Source organism: Lonchura striata, chromosome 3, assembly GCF_050655825.1.
Source record: "Lonchura striata isolate lonStrDom1 chromosome 3, ASM5065582v1, whole genome shotgun sequence".
In the NCBI taxonomy this organism is placed as follows: domain Eukaryota; kingdom Metazoa; phylum Chordata; class Aves; order Passeriformes; family Estrildidae; genus Lonchura; species Lonchura striata.
This window is the reverse complement of record NC_140705.1, coordinates 35,019,944-35,042,208: the sequence shown is the minus strand read 5'-3', so window position 1 is coordinate 35,042,208 and position 22,265 is coordinate 35,019,944. Positions and strand designations below refer to the sequence as shown.

General features: G+C 38.6%; 1 protein-coding gene across 6 annotated transcripts in view; it reads left to right on the top strand.

Moving 5' to 3' along the window:
- The first annotated feature begins 1,123 nt into the window (after positions 1–1,123).
- SNX14 (sorting nexin 14) overlaps positions 1,124–22,265 on the top strand; it is a 45,622-nt gene continuing 24,480 nt past the window's right edge. For 3 of the 6 annotated variants that reach the window (XM_021545915.4, XM_021545886.4, XM_085574798.1), the window contains exons 1-13: positions 1,124–1,307; positions 1,394–1,514; positions 2,322–2,398; positions 2,511–2,589; positions 9,192–9,235; positions 13,790–13,877; positions 17,477–17,561; positions 19,809–19,965; positions 20,227–20,302; positions 21,145–21,189; positions 21,272–21,352; positions 21,497–21,611; positions 21,988–22,143. In XM_021545915.4, the coding sequence (XP_021401590.1) occupies positions 1,168–1,307; positions 1,394–1,514; positions 2,322–2,398; positions 2,511–2,589; positions 9,192–9,235; positions 13,790–13,877; positions 17,477–17,561; positions 19,809–19,965; positions 20,227–20,302; positions 21,145–21,189; positions 21,272–21,352; positions 21,497–21,611; positions 21,988–22,143 (1,264 nt within the window). In that variant the 5' untranslated portion in view covers positions 1,124–1,167. The remainder of the gene's footprint in view (positions 1,308–1,393; positions 1,515–2,321; positions 2,399–2,510; positions 2,590–9,191; positions 9,236–13,789; positions 13,878–17,476; positions 17,562–19,808; positions 19,966–20,226; positions 20,303–21,144; positions 21,190–21,271; positions 21,353–21,496; positions 21,612–21,987; positions 22,144–22,265) is intronic. The other 3 variants (XM_021545924.4, XM_021545895.4, XM_085574799.1) reach the window with 2 other exon arrangements.

Here is a 22,265-nt window from a genome sequence, read left to right as displayed (position 1 = left end):
CCAATGTGCCTGCGTGGGACTCGTGCAAACGGACACACAATGCAACAGCACCTTCCCAAACAAGTAAAACCGGGTATCTCTCCCTGAGCAGGTCTCCTTCATACTTGCCACTAGAAGCTCCTTTATGGGTACAAACTCCCAGAAGTTGTTTCATTTTGTCCATTGAACTGATACACCCGCAACCAGCGGTGTCTTATTAACAGAGCCTTGAATTTCGTAAGGCTGAGTAACTGCAGAGCGGCTGAAAGCACTCCAGTGGCTTGAAAGCTTGTGCCTTACAGTGCAACTGAAGGTGTTATTCGTGTGAAGTTGGCTTTAAATTCTTTTCGCTAGCAATAAACTACATTCTAGAATTCCTGTCTTTTCAATGTCTTCTTACTCTTGTATACTCACTGATGTTAAGGTGGGATCTTATTACTTTTCCTTTTCTTTGCAGCCAATATATGAAGCTTTGAGTGGTGTTTATAGGGTTTTAGTGTTCCAGTCGCTGAATGATTCAGTTCAGTCATCATCCAAACATAGAGCATTTAATCAGACGTAGCACTTTCTGGCCGCTTGGCGCTGGGAACCCCTTGTTGTCCAGAACCCAAGTATTTATAACGAGGTAAGCTCGCTGTCATCAGAGACCTGCTATTTACAGTGCCCGCACGCTACGTGACCCGGCGCAGCTGCGGGGCCGCGGGGCACCGCTCCGCCCCGCCGCTGTCCCCGCCCGGCCGCGGGGCACCGCTCCGCCCCGCCGCTGTCCCCGCAGGGACGGCGGCACCGCTCCGCCCCGCCGCTGTCCCCGCAGGGACGGCGGCACCGCTCCGCCCCGCCGCTGTCCCCGCGGGGCCGCAGGGCCCCGCTCCGCCCCGCCGCTGTCCCCGCGGGGCCGCGGGGCCCCGCTCCGCCCCGCCGCTGTCCCCGCCCGGCCGCGGGGCACCGCTCCGCCCCGCCGCTGTCCCCGCAGGGACGGCGGCACCGCTCCGCCCCGCCGCTGTCCCCGCCCGGCCGCGGGGCACCGCTCCGCCCCGCCGCTGTCCCCGCCCGGCCGCGGGGCACCGCTCCGCCCCGCCGCTGTCCCCGCCCGGCCGCGGGCGGCCCTGGCGCGGCGGCGCCGCCATCAGCGGGCGCCGGCAGCGGAAGCGGCCCCGCCTCCGGCCCGGCCGGCGGGCAGCGGCCGCCATGGGGGGCGTGAGGGCGGCCGGGCGGAGGCTGCTGCGGCGGCTGCGGGGCGCCGAGGGGCTGCGGGAGACCTGCCGGCAGTACCCGTTCTCCTGCTGCCTCCTGCTGGGGCTGGGCACCGCCACCCTCCTCCTCAACCGGTAACCGGGCGGGCGGGCAGCCGGGCGCGGGCGGCGCTGCGCCCTCGCTCTCACGCAGCGCCTTTTCCTTCCCGTGTGTCTGTAAGGTATCTTCATGTCCTGATGGTCTTCTGGTCCTTCGTGGCTGGGGTCGTCACCTTCTACTGTTCCTTGGGACCGGACTCCCTCCTGCCCAATATTCTGTTCACAATAAAATATAAACCCAAGGTAAATATGCATGTGAAGAGTGTTGTGCTTTTTAAAAATATGATAAGAATCTATATGGAGACAATTCTTGTCTAATGCTAGCTGCTTTCAGAAATACTGTGCGTCAGTACAGCTCATATACTCCTTCTGACAGGTGTTTTGTGGCAAATAGATGATGGTTAATACTTTGAATTCTTTGTGTGTTTCTGCATAGTCCCATCAAATCCCACATGTGGCTGCAAGGCCGGTTGTTGGAGTGTCCAAGGATGTTGTTTCCTGCTTCCCTCATTGTACATTTTGCAGTGGAGAAACTATGTTGTTGTTTGCTTCTTTAGTGGGGATTTTTCTTTTCTAAATTTGTCCTCCTTTTGGCAGGCCAGTGTTGAGTCTGTTTTGCTCACTGTAATTGAAATTCTCTAAGCAGTACTGCACTTCAAAGAGAAAAATATTCCCAAAGCAAATTGCTCTTTTCTAACTTAAAACAGCTCAATGCAGAATTTCATAGGGCTAAAAAGGTAGTTGCGGTAGTTCAAGACTATGAGTAAGGCAGAAAAATCATCTGGTCTGTTACTAGACTGATTAATGTACGGTGAGGTGAGTGGAGATGTGAAAAGATACCTGTGTCCTCTCATTTCGTTTCAGCAGTAGCAATTTTTCTTTTAAGATTCGGTTGGTTTTCATTCTATGCTTTGTTATCTTGTTTTCCTGATGGAAGAATAAGTTTGTCTTTATTAGTTCTCTGTAACAGCTCTGAAAGAAAATTCACAGATGTGTCTATATTAATAGAGTCATCATTTTGGAGAATGTAAGCTTGTCCAAATCTCTTAGCAGCTGGAATTGCCGGAGCTGTTTCCCCACGGTCACAGCTGTGCTGTATGTGGCAAGGTCAAATGCAAGAGGCACAGGTAAATTACATATGTGGCACTCGTAAGCTTGGTACTGCTACCATTTTACACACCACAGTAGGAAACTGTCAAGTGCACATTGTTACATAAACTTCTCCATGCTCTCCTACAGACCTACTTTGCTTCTGGAAAACTATCAGCCATGGCTGGATCTGAAAGTGCCTTCCAAGGTTGATGCATCACTTTCAGAGGTAATTGGTGCATCGTTTCTTCTGTACATTCTGTACATTCAGTACAAATTCTGCAGGTTTTTATTACATGTCTTTGAAACCTTTTGCTTCTGGTTCACTAGACCATATGTACTTTGCAGGTGTTTTAACTTCTTCATGCAAAAGTCAAGTCAAAGGAGTGTTTGCTGGGAGCAGGGAGCCAAGATGGCCTGCTTTTAAACGTGGACTGCTTGTGTGGCAGTGCACCTAGAACACAGAAAAAATGTCTGTGTAAATTGGGAAGAATAATGGAAAGAACAGTTAAAATTGAACATGCCTGAGTCTTAAAAAGTTAAGGATTTCAGCCTGCTTAGTTTCTCATAGTTGAGGGTAAAAGATGATTTGCTCCAATTACAAAGGTTCTGTGATGAAGATCATAATTTGATGGTAGGGACCCTACAAGAAAGATGGAAAAATACTATTAAAAGAACATGGGGGAATGGATTCAAACTGATAGAGTAGGTTTATATTAGATATTGAGAAGAAATTCTTTACTGTGAGCATGGTGAGGTGCTGGAACAGGTTGTCTAGAGAACTTTTGGTTGCCCTATGCCTGGAAGTGTTTGAGGTCAGGTGGGATGGAGCAGCCTGGCTAAATGGAAGGTGCCCATGGCACAGTATGGGAACTAGATGATCTTTAAGGTCCCTTCCAACCCAAACCATTCCATGAATCTATTTAAAATTATCAGACAAGGCTGTAACAAACTGTCTTAAAAAAGAATTTGCTGAATTTACTCAAAGAAGAACAGCATATGTATCTTCTGTAGCAAGACTGTAAGTCAGTAATTTTGTTTTGTTCTAATCTCTTTAAAAAAATAGCTGTTTGAAGAGCAGTTTTTCTTTGGACTTGGTTTTTATTTGTTTCCGTGATTGGTAATTGATGAAATGTATTGGGAGCTAAACAGATAAGCTTTGTCTTTTTTGAAGCTAGGGAAATACACAAGCACATATGTAGATTAATATCCATTTATTTAGAATCCCAACTTTGCAGTTCTGTGGTAGGAGGATGAAGAACTGGCATGGCAGAAGTGAGTCAGTTTTTGTGTGTCAGTTCTTGCAATTAACAGCATGGTGTATGAAGTCAGAGCCATGTGTGTCTGTGGTATAAGCTAAAACTTCAGCTCTGTGAGATGTTGTCCCAAGCATGGCCCACTGAAGGAGTGGGAGGAGAATGAAAACATTAAGGAAGGACAGGACAGTTGAGGAATGTTTTTAGAAAACAACAAGTAACAACTTGTTGACTTCCTCTAGTTGGATGAAGTGACTTCTGTGATTTCAGAAATAAACATTTATTCTTTTAAAGTTACTTAATCTATTTTTTAAACTAAGTTTAAGTGCATTAAAATGACAATATTGCTGAATAGAATTTCAATAGACTCTTGCTTTAATAATAGAATGTAAAATAAATGCTTCTAGGCATTTAATATTTTTAGGATTTGGGGTACCAAATAGCTGTGGCAGTCTAACCAAGGATGTTGTAAATGCTGAAGAACTGGAAATTTTCTTGTTTGGCTTAAATGGGTATTTGGTGCTGAAAAGGGTCTTTGTAGTATCTCTTTGCAAGTGATATGAGTAGATACCACAGTTATCTTCTTGGCATTTTGTATGTGGTTGCTGTAGTTCTGCTTTTACTGAAATAGTGGCCTTTTCTTTGCTGTTACTTTTCACTTCAGTGGCGTGTCCCAGGCCCTGCTTTATTTAGCGCTGCAGATGTGGGTTATGTGTATCCATGCCCATGCTTCTCATTACCTCCTTTGTGTGCTTAACTGGAGGGAAGAACCAGGCCTGAGTTCTGGACCTTCCCAGGGCAGTGAGCCAGGGTCACCCTCCTCGATGGACCCAAGCAAGTAGCCTGAGTCACCTTTTCACCTGTGTTGGACAGATGCTGTTTGGCATGAGACATCTCATTGCATGGTTCCTCACTGCAGTTCTTCTCTACTGGTTTAAAAGGGTAGCAAGGGGTTCTGCCCACACCATATTCCTCTTGACCACATGCTCTGAGGATGCAGCATGTAATGCTGGCCTGGAATTGGATAGCCTGCTTCAGGTTGGAAGGAGAGACTGCTCTTATTTTCTTTTGCTGGTTAGTCATACATTAGAGAGAAGCTGATACAGTGTAAAATTAATTAAGGTTAATTAGATTCTAAAGGACTGTGGAGTGCAGCCTGTTTCTAAAAAGCTGTTCCTTCAAATGCTTGGAATAATTTTCAATTTTTTAAATTGTGTTTTAATTTTTCTAGGTTTTTTTTTGCAGCTTGAAGAATTTTGGCCATATTCTCATTTCCAAATGTTTCTAATTTGAACCAGGTGTATAGCCTTCAAACTTGTGTTTTCAAGTGCTTTCAGAATAATTTAATACACACTCAAATCAAAAGAAATCCGTTTTCCTCACAAGTATGGATTTTTCTTCTTGGATTGTGATGATAGCTTGTCTCACTTTGCAAATTCTTAACCTTTGCAGCCTTGTTTTAGTCTATTCAGCTGCTGTGCATGGTTTAGAAGAATAACAAAACCTGTGCCTGGACATTCCTCCCTGTGCTTGTTGTTATAGTTGAAGGCTAAACTGTCTCAACCATATGTCCATCAATATTTTATAATTTGGGCTGCATCCTGCACAAAAATAAAGCAGTGACTTAAGTATAATTCTGTTTCCATTTTTTAATCCATTTTGCATTACATTTGCTTCTTCAATGTTTTCTTTCTTTTTGAATTAGGACATTATATCAGTTGGTCAGTTTTACATTGTGTATAATCCAGGTGCTACAGATTGTATAAAGGAGAATTTAATCCTCTTGTTCTGTTAATGAATTCATCTTTTTCTCTACAATCTCATTTTTGCTATGTGAGAGACAGTTACAAGTCAAGTCTGTAGAAAGCTGCTCAGCTACTCTCTGTCAGCATGCTGAAAAAAAAGTCTCACTGGATCAAGGTGCTGCTGTCTTTTGATCTCACTTTTTAAATTCATCTCGGGTTCTTGATTAAATTAAAATACTATAATTAAAAGACTATAATTTTTTGTTTTCTAAAAGCAAGAAATAGACAAATGCATGACAAGAAATCAGTTATTGCTGGTGTGCGCTCTTTGCAAGTCCTGAAATCTTGCAGTAACACAATGGAGTGTATGCTTTAATATTGCAATGGCTTGTTCTAGCCCCAGGAAGTGGCCTCAGCTGTCAAGTTGTGCTGTCTTTTGAGGCTTTATAATTGTTATTGTGGTTTATGTACCAAATCATTGCTCCTTTCTGTTCTAATTGGGCCTGGTAGTTCTGATCTGCTACTGATTCAGTCATCACTCGTCTCTACAGTTCCTCCTTCTGACAATTGGGGTCAGTTGTGTGGCAGTCCCCAAAAAGTTCATCTCGGCAGCAAAGACTGACTAGCTTGCAGTGTTGCAGTGCATGCTAGAAAAGAATTTATCTTTTTTTTTTTTTTTTTAATTCAGCTGCTGCTTATATTGCTACCTGCTGCATTTGGCTTTACAGTTGTAATCTCTTTCCAGTTTCAAGCTGCCCACACATAGTAAAACCAGACATTTTGCAAAATGCTTGAAAAAATAGGTAGATTTTAAATTAAATTACTCATAATTTGTATTTAAAACTGGAGAATAATACTTTACAGACAAGGAAATGGCTTATCATTAGCTGTCATTTTTTGTGGTGTTCCATCTACTTCATTGGCATGTGTGAAGTGTGAGCAATTGAGCCTGAATTATATTTTCGTTGTTGGTAGAATGGAAGTGGGTACACATGTCCTGCTTCCCCAGTGCTTCATGAAAATGCAGTGGATGATGTGGCAATTTTTTTTCTGTCCAGCAGAATCGCACTGACACAGCCTGGAATGCTGATAGGGTTGGAAAAACAGTATGGACTGCATGCCTTGAAATCCAGTTAGTGCCAGTCAATGGCTTATTACTTCTGGAGTGCTTTGATTTTTGCAGTAGGGATGATTTTGCACAGTAGCTCTGCTTTAACTTCTGTACAGCATCTTAGTGGAATGGAGCATCATACTTAACTGCCTCTGCCATGCCATGTGTTTAATTAATTTGCAAGTAGGGGCTGCTTTCTGTGTCCACACATTTTTTATTAGGGTCATATAGGTAACCTGAGTCCTAGCAAAACTTGTCTCGCCTTCTGATATCTTGACCAACGATAAGTGGACTCCAGTGAAAAGTGCATTTTGAGTTAGTTGTCTGTCTCTGTGCATGCTGTCTCTGTGTCTTTGCCTAGTGAGATTGCAGTGTTCTGTGGAAGCAGTACAATAAAGCTTGCTCTTACAGTGTGGCTGTGGAAGAGAAACACTGGCAAGTCTGCAAAATGGTTCAGCTGGCACTCGGTTACTACAACATGGGATGAATCTGAAGGAGTCTTTGTCTTCCACTTTTGAGTGGGAAGGGTCATCAGGTCTTGCACCTTTTTTTACTTTCCTTGCTTATTTAATAACCATGAGAAGATGAATCTCAGAAGCATGTTTTGCTGAGGCAGCAGTAAGGATCAGATCTCTCCGTGTTGGAAACAATTCTACTAGTGCCTTCAGAGGCCTCTATAGGACTACAGAGAAAGTGAAGGCCAAAAAGTTACGTTAGCATCTGATGAACTGAATTTGTAGTGGCACATTTATGGAAGGCTTGATAGACAGGCTCTCAGTTCAAAAGTAGTCATAAATGAAAAAGCTGTTTCAAGAGGAGTTCATTGTATCCCTTTGAATGTACTGTTCCATGCTTGAAGGCTCTGCAAGTGCACTTTCCACTCCAAACAGAAGATGCTCTGCTGCTGTTGCTCCTGATGGGGAGGCACAGAGGAAAAGTGGAGGAAGAAGGTAAAGGGCTCCTTTAATAGACAGATGGATTTTTTTTGCAAGTTCTGTAAGGCACTTCTGAAGAGTGCACTTTGAACCTTGAAAGAGGTTTATTTTGTTAGGAACTCTGCATGAAGAAAAATAGTGTCACAATACTTGCGAGACTGAAATTTCTGTGGAGTAAATTGGTGGCACATGTAGTGCTATGGAAGCTATCAAGGAAATTGGTTTAAGTAGTCTAATATACTGCTTTTAAGGCCAATGGCTTGTGATTGCTGACTGGAGCTGGATGAGGACTCCTTTCTATTGTCTGAAGATTAACTTTCATAGAAGGTTCTCTGGGATTTCTTAGTCTATTCTAGACTGGGAATTGAAGCATCTGTTGTCATTTCCTTCACCCTTCCACCCTGCTTATAAATAGAAATATGAGATGGGAGGTGGGGATGACACAGGACAACATGATAAAACATTTAGCTTACCCATCCATCATTAGCACATGATGGTATTACAGTTTTGAGATCTATTACTACTGTAGCACATAAGGGTAGGAGAAAAGACACTGATGACTTTGTGTGGTCCATAACACAGACATCTAATGTTATCCCAAGCTGCAAAACATCTCTTCAGAGAGAGGGGAAGAAAATCACTGAAGTGGAACAGCTGGAAAAGAGAAAGTAGCTTATCCAGTCTAAGTAGGTGATATTCTTACTAGTGAAGACAGAAAAAGAGTATTCATGAGTTGCTCACCTCTGAAGGGTTGAGAAGAATTAAAAAGGCTATGTGTGTTTTTTGTTGAGTATGCTTTTATAATCATGAGAGAAGCAGAAGCATGTAATACCCTAAAGATAGTATAAATTTAGTATGTCTTGAATTCTTGCAGTGCATACTGTGTAAATGAGTGTAGCAGCAGAACTTGTAGGAAGAATAGCACTTACTCTCATGAATGACACTTGTGTATCAGCTGTTACATTCAGCTTTCCTTTCTAACAGGCTTCACTTTTTTATTTGTACACAGTGGCTTTGGAAAACCTTTCGTTCAGCAGAATGTGGTGAGCAGCCTCACATAGCAACACATATATTCTCTCTTACTCTCCTCATCAGCATTGATGCTGTTTTGGATAAACTGATCTCTAAAACACTGATTCAAATTAAGGGATAGGTTGCAGTGGGAGAAGGTAGTGTGGGTGATATCTTGGGGCTATAGTGAAGAAAGAGGAATCTTAAGAAAACTTCATCCTTTTGTCTCCTTCCTTGTTACGGCTGGCTTTCATAGGAATTGCTATTTATGACTGTTCTTTTGCTTTCTTTGAGAGTAGTGAGCATACAGGAATGACTGTCCCACCTTGAAGGTGGAGGTTTGGGTGAAAAAGGATGGAGGTGTGTGTAAGTGTAGTTTGTAACTGTGTCTATGGGATGCTCCATGCTGCATCAGAAAAGAACAGGTTCTGATCTGAAAATCTAGGGATGGGCTGTTTAAGGTAAGATTACATTTTTTGTAGCATTTGCCTGGTAGTGGCCATGGCACTGTGCTTCATGTTACTGATAGTAGTTGTGGCAGATTTCTTGTTGATACCTGATGAAACCATCACTTGTTATTTGCCGAAAGTATTGATTACAATGCAAAATGGTTGATCTAGCAACAGGGTCACAACTTAGACATTTTTATGTTTTATCATGTATAAATTATGTCCTATGAGTCTTGGAGGGTGTTTGTGATGTTAACTTTCTAACAGGGATTTGTAGTAAACTGTTTATTTTGTAACGTGGTTGTTTGTCTTTGTTCTGCACAGGTGCTTGAGTTGGTGCTGGAAAACTTTATTTATCCATGGTACAGGTATGAGCTTTACCTAAATGTTACTATTTTTAATATCATAAATATTTGTCACCTGTTTAAGAAGTTGACATCTGAAAATAAACATTTCTGTTTCCTTAGGGAAAGATAAAACATACTTTTGAGTGCTAGAAATAATTGTTTTATTGTCTCCTAGCAGAGTAGAACAGATTTTTTTAATAATATAGTTAAAATAGAGGTGGTTCTGAAATTTAGATTTCATCCTAAAAACACTTCTATATTGTCTATTTTTATATGTTCATTTTGTGATAACTCTTACTTGGAACTAAATACACATTGATGAAAATATTTGTAAAAATTCAACCCGTCACTACCTCTGAAATTTACTTCCAGATTAGAAGCATACTGATTTATCACATTGCTTAAAAAAAAAAAAAAAAAAAAAAAAACTTTGCAGGGTTTTAAAGAAAAGATATTTAGAATATCTATGGCCAACTTCTTGGAGATCATCTTATAAATTTCCTACATTTAAGACTGTCGGTGATTATTTTGTGCTGAATAGAATAGTACTGTGCAAATAACTATTAAATAGTGAATAAAGAAAATATTATGGCTGATTATTTTTTCTGTGTGGTTTTGTTTTTCTTTTGTGTTTTCTTTCTTGTACTTTTATGTATTAGTTAGTGCTTTGTAGTACTTTGTAAGAAGACATTAAAATTTTTCTAACTGATAATGCTGGTATTAATGTGTTAAAACAACATCTTGCCTTAATTATTGAATTTGACTTTTTCATGGAACAAAAAGTTCAAATGGTCCTAAAAAATTATGCTTTCTTTTATTTTTACTCTGTGTTGTTTGGATTTTTTTCTGTCTCTGGGACCCAAAATTTACTGTTCAGACTTCTTTGCCTCTTGGGTTTTTGATTTTAGACAATACTTCCATGTTCTACCTTTAACTTTGTGTGTTGAATATGCTGAAGTGTAAAACTTCACTGCTAATGCAAACAGCAGAGGGAGCTTTAGCACCACGTGTTGTGAATGCAAGTTGGAAATCTCAAGGTTTTAAACTTTCAAATACAGAAAACTAGAGCATATTCTATTGGGTTGTTGATAAAGTAACAAATGCATGATTGGAAAACAGTTTTTTCTTGGCTGGTGGAAGGTGTCTTTAATGTCTTTATTATGGACTGACAAGAAAACTTGGCTTCCACCAATTAACTTATCTCTTTGACAGCCAAGGCAGTGGAAGTCTGGAATACATCATCTGGTGGGGATAATAATTCCCTATATATATAATGTACAGTTAGAAATGCAGTGTGAAATACACTTTGTATGAAGCCAGCCAGCCTACCTTCTGCTCCACCCTGCCCATTGGTGAGCAGTGTAGGTGTTCCTGCCCTAAGTTCTGCATGGCTGCACCTCCGGATTTTGAACTAGTTCCGTAAATTCACACCATGCTGAAGAAATTTAACGAGCTTTCAGTGAACCTGAAATACTGGGAGTTCAGTGAAGCAATTCTACAGGAAACGTCTCGGTCCTGAAAGGCTTACTGGTTTCAGTTTAACAGTAGTAATGTCAGAGCTGATCCTATTTAGTCTAGACATTCAGGTGTTTCCAGCAGGGGTTCTGCAGGGAGACCTGAACTGTGTGTGCCATGGTTTGAGAGCTGGTTGTAGAGCATGTCAGCTCTGACTTTCCCCTCTCTAGCTGTACCTGCACTGTTGGCAAAGCTCACATCCCCTGGCAGTGAGGATTCATGCATCCAGGACATGTTTGTTTTCTGAGCAAATGAACCTCACTCAGGTTAATTCTTCCCAGAGCCTTTGCATCCATGCTGTCCTTATTTAGCAGTGTGGCTGGGTGAGCACCAGCAGGCAATTCATACCTGACAGAGAGGCTGCTAAAAAGTGGCTACATTCCTTTGCAAAGAAAACTTTGGGCATAAATCCTTGGGCTAGCTGCTCTGCCTTTCATGTAAATGGATTTTGCACAGAAGATACCTTTTTTTTTTTTTAACTTGTTTTTTGTTTTATATGCTATGCCAACTGATGCTGTCTTGGACATTACTGTTACCAGGATGTATCTCAGTGAGAAGCCAGGGAAGTATAATGTTTACAGGGTGTGCTGCAAGATAAAATAATGGATTTTTTGCTTAGGAATAGAAATGCTATAAGCATATAAAAGCTGGTTTATGTTTGTTTCATTAATAAACTGAGTAAGAATTTCTAATTTTTTTATTAGCAGCTTAAAATTTAAGCAGGTCCTAAATTCAGACCACTTTAGGGGAATGAGGGTTAGTGCTTAAAATCCAGTGAACTCTACTGCAATAGGTCATTATACCTGTGTGCATTTTTGGTTTTTATTTTTTTAAAGTATTTATGCTGGTTATATTAAGATCTTTTTTTTCAACTTTGTGAGAAGAATAGAGCATAGTTGTAAGTAATCCCAAGTTTGTAGAGCTACAAAACATGGATCTAAGTAGTTTGCTTATGCTGTACATATATAAGATATTATACATGTATAATATCTTGCTTATACCAGTGTTATTTTAAATGGCTCACTCTGTGCTTACTAAATATTTTTTGGTCATTCATGGTACTGCAACTCCAGTTCTCTCAGATTAGGACAGAATTCAGTAATTACTACATTTTTTTGTAATACATTGTTATGAAAACATTTTTCTTTGGTGGTGACTAAACACCATGTTTTCATATATGGAGCTGCTTCTATTTTAAATGCAAGTTCTTTTAAAATGCAAGTAAGGCATGAAAAGATCTGAATTTTTGTTGAGTTACAAACCATAGCTTTACATTTTTATTAGCTTGTGACTTATTTTCTACATCTTTTTGAAGGGAGTTAGCCAAGTTTTGTAAGAATAATTGACACAGAGAGGAAAAATATCACTTTGTTATTTGTATATGATTTACATTTATCAGTGAATCCAGTAAGGCTTTGCATGCAATAGCAGTTGGGTGTATCTCTGAGACATTAGACTTTGTAACTGTTTACAATTAATAGTCTTAAAGTTCTGGGAAAACACAGCCAGCTTTTAAAATGTTTCCAAGAGGGTTATTTGGACTTTCCCCTGAGTCACTGTAGATTTGACATTTTACAGGTTCATGATGTTTCTTTTGCCAGTCTTCAGTCTGCTGGTGATTAAAAGAATGTCTTTGCAAATCTGTTGCGAGAGTATGTGGCATAAAGTCGTGTCCAAGTTGAGTTAGCCAAGATACTGGTTATCCAACTGTCAATAAAATAACAACTTCTTGGTCCAAATTACTTCATATATCTTCTTGTCTGTCACATGCTAGTAATACCGTAATACAGTTTGTTTGCTAATCCCTTGGCAATCCTAATCCCTTTGACAGTGTGGGTATTTTCTAACCATATTGCTTATAAAATGTCAGTTGCTGATCTTAAACCAAACTTTCCCCTACAGTGTTCTTATCTGCATTTGATTAGCTCTTGGAGGATGGTTGTGATTCTTGTGCCAGGCTGCTTTCTTTGAGGTGTTTTTTTTTTTTTTTTTTTTTTTTCCATGCAATTAGTTGCATACTTTGACTCTCAGGTCACTGGTATCTCTGGTATATGTACCTGATTGTTCATCATCAACATGCCTTTGAATGTTCTATAACCCAGGCTAAAAATGCTTTAAAATTTGAATGCTGAATAATGTAAAATATTTTATGCATAATTTTTAAAACTATTTTTAAATGTCCTGTTCTTGCTTGTAGGGTTCTCTTATAACACAAGTAATATTTCTACTTACTACACTCATTTTTCACCAAAAAGTGTGATGGCTCTTGCATATGATCATTAGTTAAAACTAATGCAACTTCCTTTATTATGTCATTATTCAACTATTATAATTCAGTTTTACCAATATATTAGTCATGCTCTAAAGTTCATATTAATAACAGATAGATTTTTGGTTTTTGCTTGCATTTTGTGGAATGCTGGTATTATGATCTTTTTGCACTCAGTTTCGTTGCAGTTTCTTCATCTAAGACTTAGTGTATTTCCTGTTATCATTCAGTTTTCCAAAAAAGTCATGGAGTTAGGTATTTTTCTTCCTGAATCACGTTTAATTATTTTTACCATGAGTTTTCACTGCACATATTTTATTGCAGTGGATGGAAACTGTCAAGCCAGGTTAAAAGTTTGGATGATATTTTGACGTAGCGATTTGGAAATCTATTTAAGTTCTTGCTTCCAAGCAGAAGCCACTTTAAATAATTTCAATTTCCTTTACACCATTGAGTTTGGATGTGTTTCCATATGTAGAAACTAGGTTAGATTTTACTCAGTCAAAATCATGCAGATAGTATATGACAGCAGGAGTTGGTATATCATTGCAATTTCCTGATGTTTTTCTTAAGCCGTTGTATGCACAGAACTTGTGAGAATGCAGTGTATTTTCCTCAGACAGAAGACTGCTGACTTTCTGGTAACTTTCATTTCAGTTCATTCCAGCTGAAGTATCACTGTTGAACATTGTTATTATTATGCTTTTAATAGTGCCAAATGTATTGTGGTTGGATTAAGAGAGATTTATTTTATTCTGTTTTCTCATATGCCATGGTTTGAAACACTGCAGAAATATTACTGATGATGAGTCCTCAGTGGATGAACTGAGAGGGACGCTACGTTTTTTTGCATCTGTCTTAGTTCGGAGAATTCACAAGGTAAGGTGACTTATTAGTGTTGGTTTTCCATTGGAATTAATTGATATTCATCTCTTGTGAGTTCTTAGTTACTTTTTTTTTTAAATTGTGATTCTGAAGTCAGCCTTACAGTGTAGGTTGTTTCTAACCATCTGAGTTACTTCTTTTTGGTATCTACCCCATCATTTTGGAGCTTATCCCCTTCATAGTTGTAAACCATCTCTGAAGGTTCATCATTGGAAGTGTTCAGCATTGTGTCGGATATGGCTTTGAGCAGCCTGTTGTGGTGGAGGATGTCCCTGCTGTGGCTGGGGGTTGGAATAAGTGGTCTCTGAAGGTCCCTTGTGACTCAAACCTTTCCTCAGTTCTTGCAAATGGATATATTTATTACACCAGTGCAAGGCATTATTAAAATCTTGTGACCTTTTAGCTGTCTTTTGGTGATTTAATTCAAGTGGAAACCATTTTGAGAATTACTGAAAAAGACCTACTAGAAAATGGTGAGCTGTGTTCTAGCTTCTGCTTGCTTATCTTCTTAAAATGCAAACAAGGCCCTTACATTGTCTATAAAAACTAGACTGTCATCAGGTGACCAGGTAAGAATTAAAACAGATGTGGTTCTTACATTAGTGCAATTCTTCAGGAGCATTTTGAGTTCTAAAGATTAGAAGTTTTTATTTGTTGTGTTTAATCTATTGGCACATACTTTTCATTTGATGTGCTTAATCTATTAGCATTTACTTTTTTTGTATGTGCTCTCTTTTTGACAGCACAACTATTTCCTGGTGAAGAGTTTCAAGCTTGTTTCACAGGAACTGCTTGTAACTTTTTGGCTGTTGTAAGCAGAAAGGGTTGCTAACTCAATTTCCAGAATTAGTGCTGGCCTCTCTGTTGGAGCCACTACCATAAATATGTGTCTTTTTTCCCCCTCCTTACTTACAGCAATATTTCCTGAGCTACAAGTTGTACATGTACCCTGTAATGACTTATTAACAGTGTGATTCTCTCCTTCTTACATATCAAATCCAGATTTCTTTATTGTCTCTAAATCAGACATGTTGCTTTTTAAAATGAATACGGGGGAAGATTAGGAAATCCATGTAGCACAGACATTGTATGGAGATTTGAAAGGAGTAAATCTTCAAAGTGAAAATCTAGACCAAGGTCTTAACATTTAATTTGGGGTTGTAATACTTGCTGGTGTTAGTTGCATTGTTCATGGATCCATTGTTGACTCAGAAAGTGACCGTGTCTCCTGTATTGATCATGTAATAAGGCATCGATTGGGATATCTCAAGTGAGTTACAGCATCTTGAAGTAGAGTGTTAATTTACCATCTCTGCCTTTGACAGTGAGGATTTAAATGTAGTATCTTCAGCTCTCTGGGTAGGCAATATGTGCAACAAAGACACGTGTCAGTATTAAGCACTGTCAGGGGAACCATACAAAATAAAGTTAATCACAGAATTACATATGTTGAGAAATTCATCATCGTCAGTTGAAAAATAAAATAGTTGTATACCTTTGCCAAGCCAGCTGTACTCTGTTATGGATTTATTATTAAATGCTTGAAAGCAATAGTTCTAGCTAATAGAGATAAAATGTTTAAATTGAGGAAGAATTGTATAAGAAAACACAGGTCATTTTTTCATTTTTTTTAGATGAAATCTTTATTTTTTTTTGCCAAAGAATAGTCTACTTTTGAGTTGAGACTGAAAATTGCAAATTGCTTTAATGAAAAGAATGCTTTTGTTTTCTGTTCAAAGCTGCCTAGGTCAAAGCATGGTTGTTGAATGAAGTTAAAAGCACTACAGGCCAGTCAGCTCTTAAATGTATGCTGAAATACTTCAAATCTGGATTTTTTTTGCTGTGGCCATTTCTGGATTGGTTATAGATTTTGAAGGGAAAGGCAAGGGTTATACCACGCCTTTGTACAGTGTGGTGTAGATAACCCTGCATTTGATTTAAGTTTTTGACAAAAGTTCACGGTGTCTACTGCAGTGTTGATAACAATTTCCTTAGCTGTGCTCTTTGAGTTACCTCTGCAGGAAGAAATTCTGTCCTCTCCTTATAAGCCATAGGAAATTCTTAATTTCTAGAAATTACTGTTGGAATGTGAGGCACAGAAGACAGGATTTTACATTGAAAAGCAGAAGCCTGTCCTTTTGTGCTTGTAAACAGGAGCTGACCTTACTTTTAGGCAGCTCCAGTCAATTGTACTGGCTTGTTGGGGCTGGCCAGGTCAGGTCATAGCTGCACACTTAAAATATTATAGGGGAGTGTGCAGGAATATGTAATATTCTCCTTGTACAATTGAATAAAAGCCACCAGCTTTTCTCTCAGCTCTGGTGGCCTTTGCAATTGCTTTGTCTCTTAACTTGTCTGGCAAGATCCTGTATTGAGGGATTCCTCCATTAGGAAAGAAACTTGTTCAGAATTCTTAGATTTTGAACATTCACAGGTGTATATTTTTGCATCTCTGAGGTGTCTCTTGTTTAAAATAAAGAGTATGCAACATGTAAATCACCTTCTAGATGAGTTTCTGTGAAAACTGCTGCAGGTGATAAAGAATCCCTTGAAACTGTACAGGCTGGGGACTGACTGGCTTCAGGGAGAAGCTGTACTTGCTGCCAAGACCTGGGCCCATAGTAGGTTGTGAGCTGAATATGAACCACCAATAGCAGCTTAAAACACCAACACCATCCTGGGCTGTAGTGACAGGAGCAGAGAAAATCAAGGAGAGATTATCTGCCTTCACTTGGTACTCTTTGGATGGCATTTAGGATACTAACCCAGTTTTGGGCTCTTCTTTGTAAGAAAGTAGTGCAGGTTCAACCAAAGGGCCACCAAGATAATTGGGGCTGGAAGAGGTGACTGTGTTCACCTGAGGAGGTTTTCAGCACCAGCTTGGATACAGCCCTGAGCACCTTGATCAGAGCCTGTTTAGAGCAGGACTAAGACAACCCAAAGTAATTTGTGCCTGAATTGTTCTCCTTCAGTTTTTGTAGCCACCAGAGAAAATAGAAATGCAGGACCCTAATACAATCCTTGATAGATCATATGCGTTTTTTGTTTGGCATATGATCACATGGTTTTGGCACTAATGGTCTTTTGACTCTGTAACTCAAATTCTCTTCGGGTTCTGCCATCACCTGAAGAGTGACATTTTTTCTTCCTGTGAGCAGGAAGGTTTCTCTTTGGTTTTAGTCCTTGTGGACATGACTACAGAGTGTTAAGGCATGCAGAGCATAGTTAACTTGATCCTTTTGTTGGTGGTCCAATCATCCCATAGAACTGGATTTCATATACTGTGACTCAAAAATCACACTGCCTTGCTATATTTATTGCAATGAAAAAAACATAATGGGAATGAGTTGACAATAAATGTGTTAACTGTGTTGTTTGTGGCATTTAGTTCTATGTGTTTTTATATACCTTGGCAGAAGAATGAGGTCCCTGTCAGCTCACCTAGGGAATTTTGAATTATTTCTCAATGGTTCATTTTATAGTTCAAACTGGAACATATCATCAAATTACTATGATTGATGGTTGTCGGTAATAAATTTGCGAGGGGTGAGGAAATAGAACAGTTTTGATTTGATTTTGAAATTATTCTTTAGGTGGACATTCCAACGGTTGTAACAAAGAAGATGCTCAAGGCAGCAATGAAACACATTGAAGTAATAGCCAAAGCCAGGCAAAAAGGTAATGTCAAGACGTAATAGGTTGTCAGTTTCAAAGGCCAAATATTAATATTCTTTTATGCATGTTTGAGATTATATTGCTTTGTATTTTTATCCTTATGACCTTTTTTTTTAATTAGATCCTTTTGCATTTTTCTTCTGGTGGTTGCGAAGGCAAATAGGGAAAAAGTTACAGGACATATTTCTATTTTCTGGTTTGATTTTTATTGGCCCACAATGAAAATACTAAATTTCTCTATCTGTACAGGGGTGGACAGGAATATGGGTTTTGTCTGGTCAGAACAATCATGATCATTTAGGAATGCTTCTTGAAGTTTTTCCTTTATATTCCAAACGAGCAGTTATAGATAAAAGGATTTGTACATCTGTGCACTGTACCTCATAGCTCTTATAGGTAGAATGATTTCAGATCTGCATTAGTGAAGTTGTAATATGTTGAAAAGCTATGGAGAGACTTTGAGCAGAAGCATATTTGTTATCCAAGCTAAGAGTATCTTCAAAAACCTAATGTAAAACTTATATTTAAACTGCATACAGAAGAAATATTTGGAAACTCTTGCTGTTGTTATTATTTTTTTCACTGGCTGTGTTCCACCATGCTGTATCTACTAAATGTGGTTTCATTCAACTTTTAAGTGTAGATGTTTACTTTAACTGGAGTCGTGAACTTTTCTTCTTTCCCTCCAAATGTCTGCTTGATATCCATAAATACATGCCATTGGTCCTGTGAGTAGTGTTAATGATTAAGATGAGTAATGAGACATAGTGTAATCATGTTGGATGTCTTTCATGGCACAACAGCAATTTCAAGATAGGAGATAATCTTGCAGTGCCGTTTTACAGCAAATTTCATGTTCCCTTTGATTTCTACCAAGAAGTTGGAAACACTTTTCTTTAGCAGTAACGAACTGTATTTTAAATGTATGGTATTGAAAATATAACCATTTTGTTTTCCTCAATGTTTTAAAGAAAAAGACTCATTTCCTAAGGGCAGATATGTGAAGTAGCAGTTGAAAATGACTTTTAGTAGCACTTTCTAGTAAACTTTGCTAAAGCAGCCACCGCAATACACGGTTTAGAGACAGCTTTAAGACCCTGCTTTGGTTGCTAGTTGAGCCTAGTCTTTTCTCCTTATTTTCTAAATCCTTTCAACGTGGATTGCTTTTAGGGGGCATTTCCTTTTCTTCTACTCTTGTTGCTCTTACCTCTCTTAGTAATTTCTATTTGCACAGACACCTCCACAATTCATTACCTGTCCTCGCTAGAGGGTGCATTCCTCCTCTCTGCTTTTAGTGACACCAGCTGGGCAGATTTATCAGGTGATATATATTGCTGCATCCCCGCTGTCAGCTGATACCACTCACGGGTTTTGGCTGTGAAGGCCAAGCCAGCAGGCTTCTCTGATATGCTGGGAATAAGCTTTAACTTTGAGGGTAGCTGGGAATATATTACATACCTCACTATGCCTGGTGGTGGTGTTGGCAAGAGGCTGTGCCACATTGCTAATTCAGCTAGGTGTGATTTACAGCAGCTCAGTTCTTGCCTTTGAAGTGATCTGAAGAAATGTAACATTGTTGCTTCTAATTAATATCTATAGTTTTTAATCTGATAAGGAGGTAGTCTTTCAATTCCACCGTAATTTAAGAGGCAGTACTGTAGCAGATCCTCCTGCAGGTTTTGGCTTGATTGACCCTGTGTTTAAAATGTATGTTCCTTCACGTTTGTTTTTATGTGTTCTAAGCAGGAAACAGATACTACAGGATTGAGTAAAAGTTGACGTTGATTTCAAATTCTGTTCTAGGCCAAAAAAATGGAGATCACGAAGAAGGTCAGGAAAAAGGCAATTAGAGGCAGACTTTGCATGATGTAATTTTTTTAAGAATCCAGATGCTGAGTTCTTATATTTAGTTTATATATATATATATATATAATTGAATAAGTAAATAAGAGTTTATATTATTTTTTATATATTTATATATAATGATAAATGAGAAAGCATTCTGGATACCATGCAAACTGCAATTGTTTGGTGAAGGAATTCTTATTTCAGTGCGAGATTTTATTTTTACATAGCTAGGCTTCAAAGTCTAAGCCAAGGTTCTTTTGTAAAATTTCAGCATTTTATCTCTTTGGCAGTTGTGTTTGTGCTACAAATACTAACTTTTTAGCTCAAACAAAAACCAATTGCCTTTTGTTTACCAGTAAGAAGAAGCTGAAGCAACTCTGTAACACTGTCTTTTACTTTCAGTAAAAAATGCAGAATTTTTGCAGCAAGCTGCTTTAGAAGAATATGGACCAGAACTGCATGTTGCTTTGAGAAACCGAAGGGATGAACTTCACTACTTAAGAAAACTTACTGAACTTCTTTTTCCTTATATTTTGCCCCCAAAGTCAACAGAGTGCAGGTATATAAATTACTTAGAATTGTGTTTTTTAAAGTGTTTCCATACTACAATAGTAGTAGTACAATAATTTTGGAAAGTGAAAGAATGAACTTCACAGTCATCTTCCTTACCCCTTTATCTCTAAAATAGCATGCTTATGGTATTATTAAATCCTAAAATATTTTCTAGTAGTATATGACAGAGTTGGAAACTTCACTTAGAAATTTATGTAATCTAGTACTACTTTGGATTTTTATTTCCTTTCTTTTATTTTCTTTTCAGATCCCTGGCCCTTCTCATTAGAGAGATTCTCCCTGGTTCAGTTTTCCTTCCCTCAATGGATTTCTTAGCTGACCCTGTAAGACTTTGGAGCACAAGAATAATCTTAATTGATTCAAAATTACTGTTTACCTACTAAGTATATTGTGGTAAAGCAAATGGCGTGCAATGACTTACTTGCTGTGCATTTTGACTAGATACAAGAAAAAGAAATCTTGTGGCCAACTGTTTTGTTTGTTCATATGAACAAACTGACTGAACTGACTGAATTAACAGTATTGGTGTGATCTCTTAAGCATGTATTTTTCAGTGAAGGATTACAGCTCCTGTCAAATGGGAGAATGCTGTGTTAGTGTAAATATCTACAACTTACTATTGCTACATTTTATAAGGGCTCAATTACTTGAACTCTAGCTCTGTGCATCTTAATAGCAGTCTAAGTAACCACCTTTTTTTGCAGCTGTATTGAAATAATTTTTCCCCCCTTAATTCTGCAAATCAAGGGGCATATGTTTCTGAAGCTGCAGCACTGCCATCCTTGTTTTTATATATGCATATATTTTATTAGGCAAATTGGCAGGGCTTATGCAGGCATCACTTGGCTGCAAACAGAAAGTACTATAGTGTGGAAGTATTACTAATTCATTAGATCTGCATTTGGAGTAATAATGCTTTGGAGGCCTTTCTTCCATTGGGTAATGAATATTTCTTTGTGAGTCTCTTCAGAAATTCCCTGGCATGTAAAAACTTGAGGAGACCATTGAAGGTTAGGTCTCAAACGTGTATTGCCAGGTTTTACCTTTTTAAAAGTATTAATATACTCACATTTAATCTTGGGTATAACATCGTATTGAAATAATTTTAATCTATTTTGTTGAATATCTTTAATAATAATTTTTTGTTGTGTTGTGTTTCTTGCAGGATACTGTCAACCATTTACTGCTGATCTTCATTGATGATAGTCCAGTGAGTACTGACAGTTAAAACAGTGGCATTTTGATCACCCATGAAAGGAGCTTTCTTACCCAGTTGGCATTTTTTTCTGCAGCCCGAGATAGCAACTGAGCCTACTTCATCATTGGTTCCATTCCTTCAGAAATTTGCTGAGCCAAGAAATAAAAAACCATCTGTAAGCAAAGGCAACCTTTATTCCCTTTCCTGTTTTGAATAAGTGTTGTACTTTACCTGCTGATTTTGTTCTACAGCTCTTTGCGTTATTTATGTACTGACTGAAAGTTTTAAAGTTGGCTGACAGCATTTTTAACCTACTCAGGTACTGAAACTGGAGCTAAAGGAGATCAGAGATCAGCAAGACCTTTTATTTCGGTTTATGAACTTCCTGAAACAGGAAGGGGCTGTCCATGTGCTGCAGTTCTGCCTGGCTGTGGGTAAGATTACAGATGTGTCCTGATGTTACTTGATGATATGGAAATAATTCTAATGGAGCACTGCAATTTGCATTTGGGTAATTTAGGAAGAAAAAAATCATTCATATGCCAGGGACAACCTCATGAATTTATCCTTACTGTGATAAGGAATAATTTCTTCTAATTGCAAAATATTTTTAGCAATAACTTTATGAACAGATCTGAATTATAGTTAATAAAAAGGCAGCTGCCTTGTTACCTCAGATTTTGAGATGTCATATGTTGCTTTTAATTTTGAAGTTTTGCAAGTTACTTAGAGGAAAATGTTATAGAGTACTTCAAGATGTTGTTTGCCAAGATGATCAAGCAATGTTTTCTTCTTTTCTTTATTTCTCAGAGGAATTCAATGACCGGATTTTGAGACCAGAGCTATCAGATACTGAAAAGATGTCTCTTCATGACGAAGTACAGAAAATTTATAAAACTTACTGTTTGGATGAAAGCATCGACAAGATTAGATTTGACCCTTTCATTGTGGAAGAGATTCAAAGAAGTAAGTTGGAATTCAAAAGGAATAATGTACATTGGAATTTAGACAGCATCTTGTAATGAAGTGAAAACAAATTTTGCCAAATATCATCAAATTTTTTTTGCCACTTTTAAATATTATTCCCG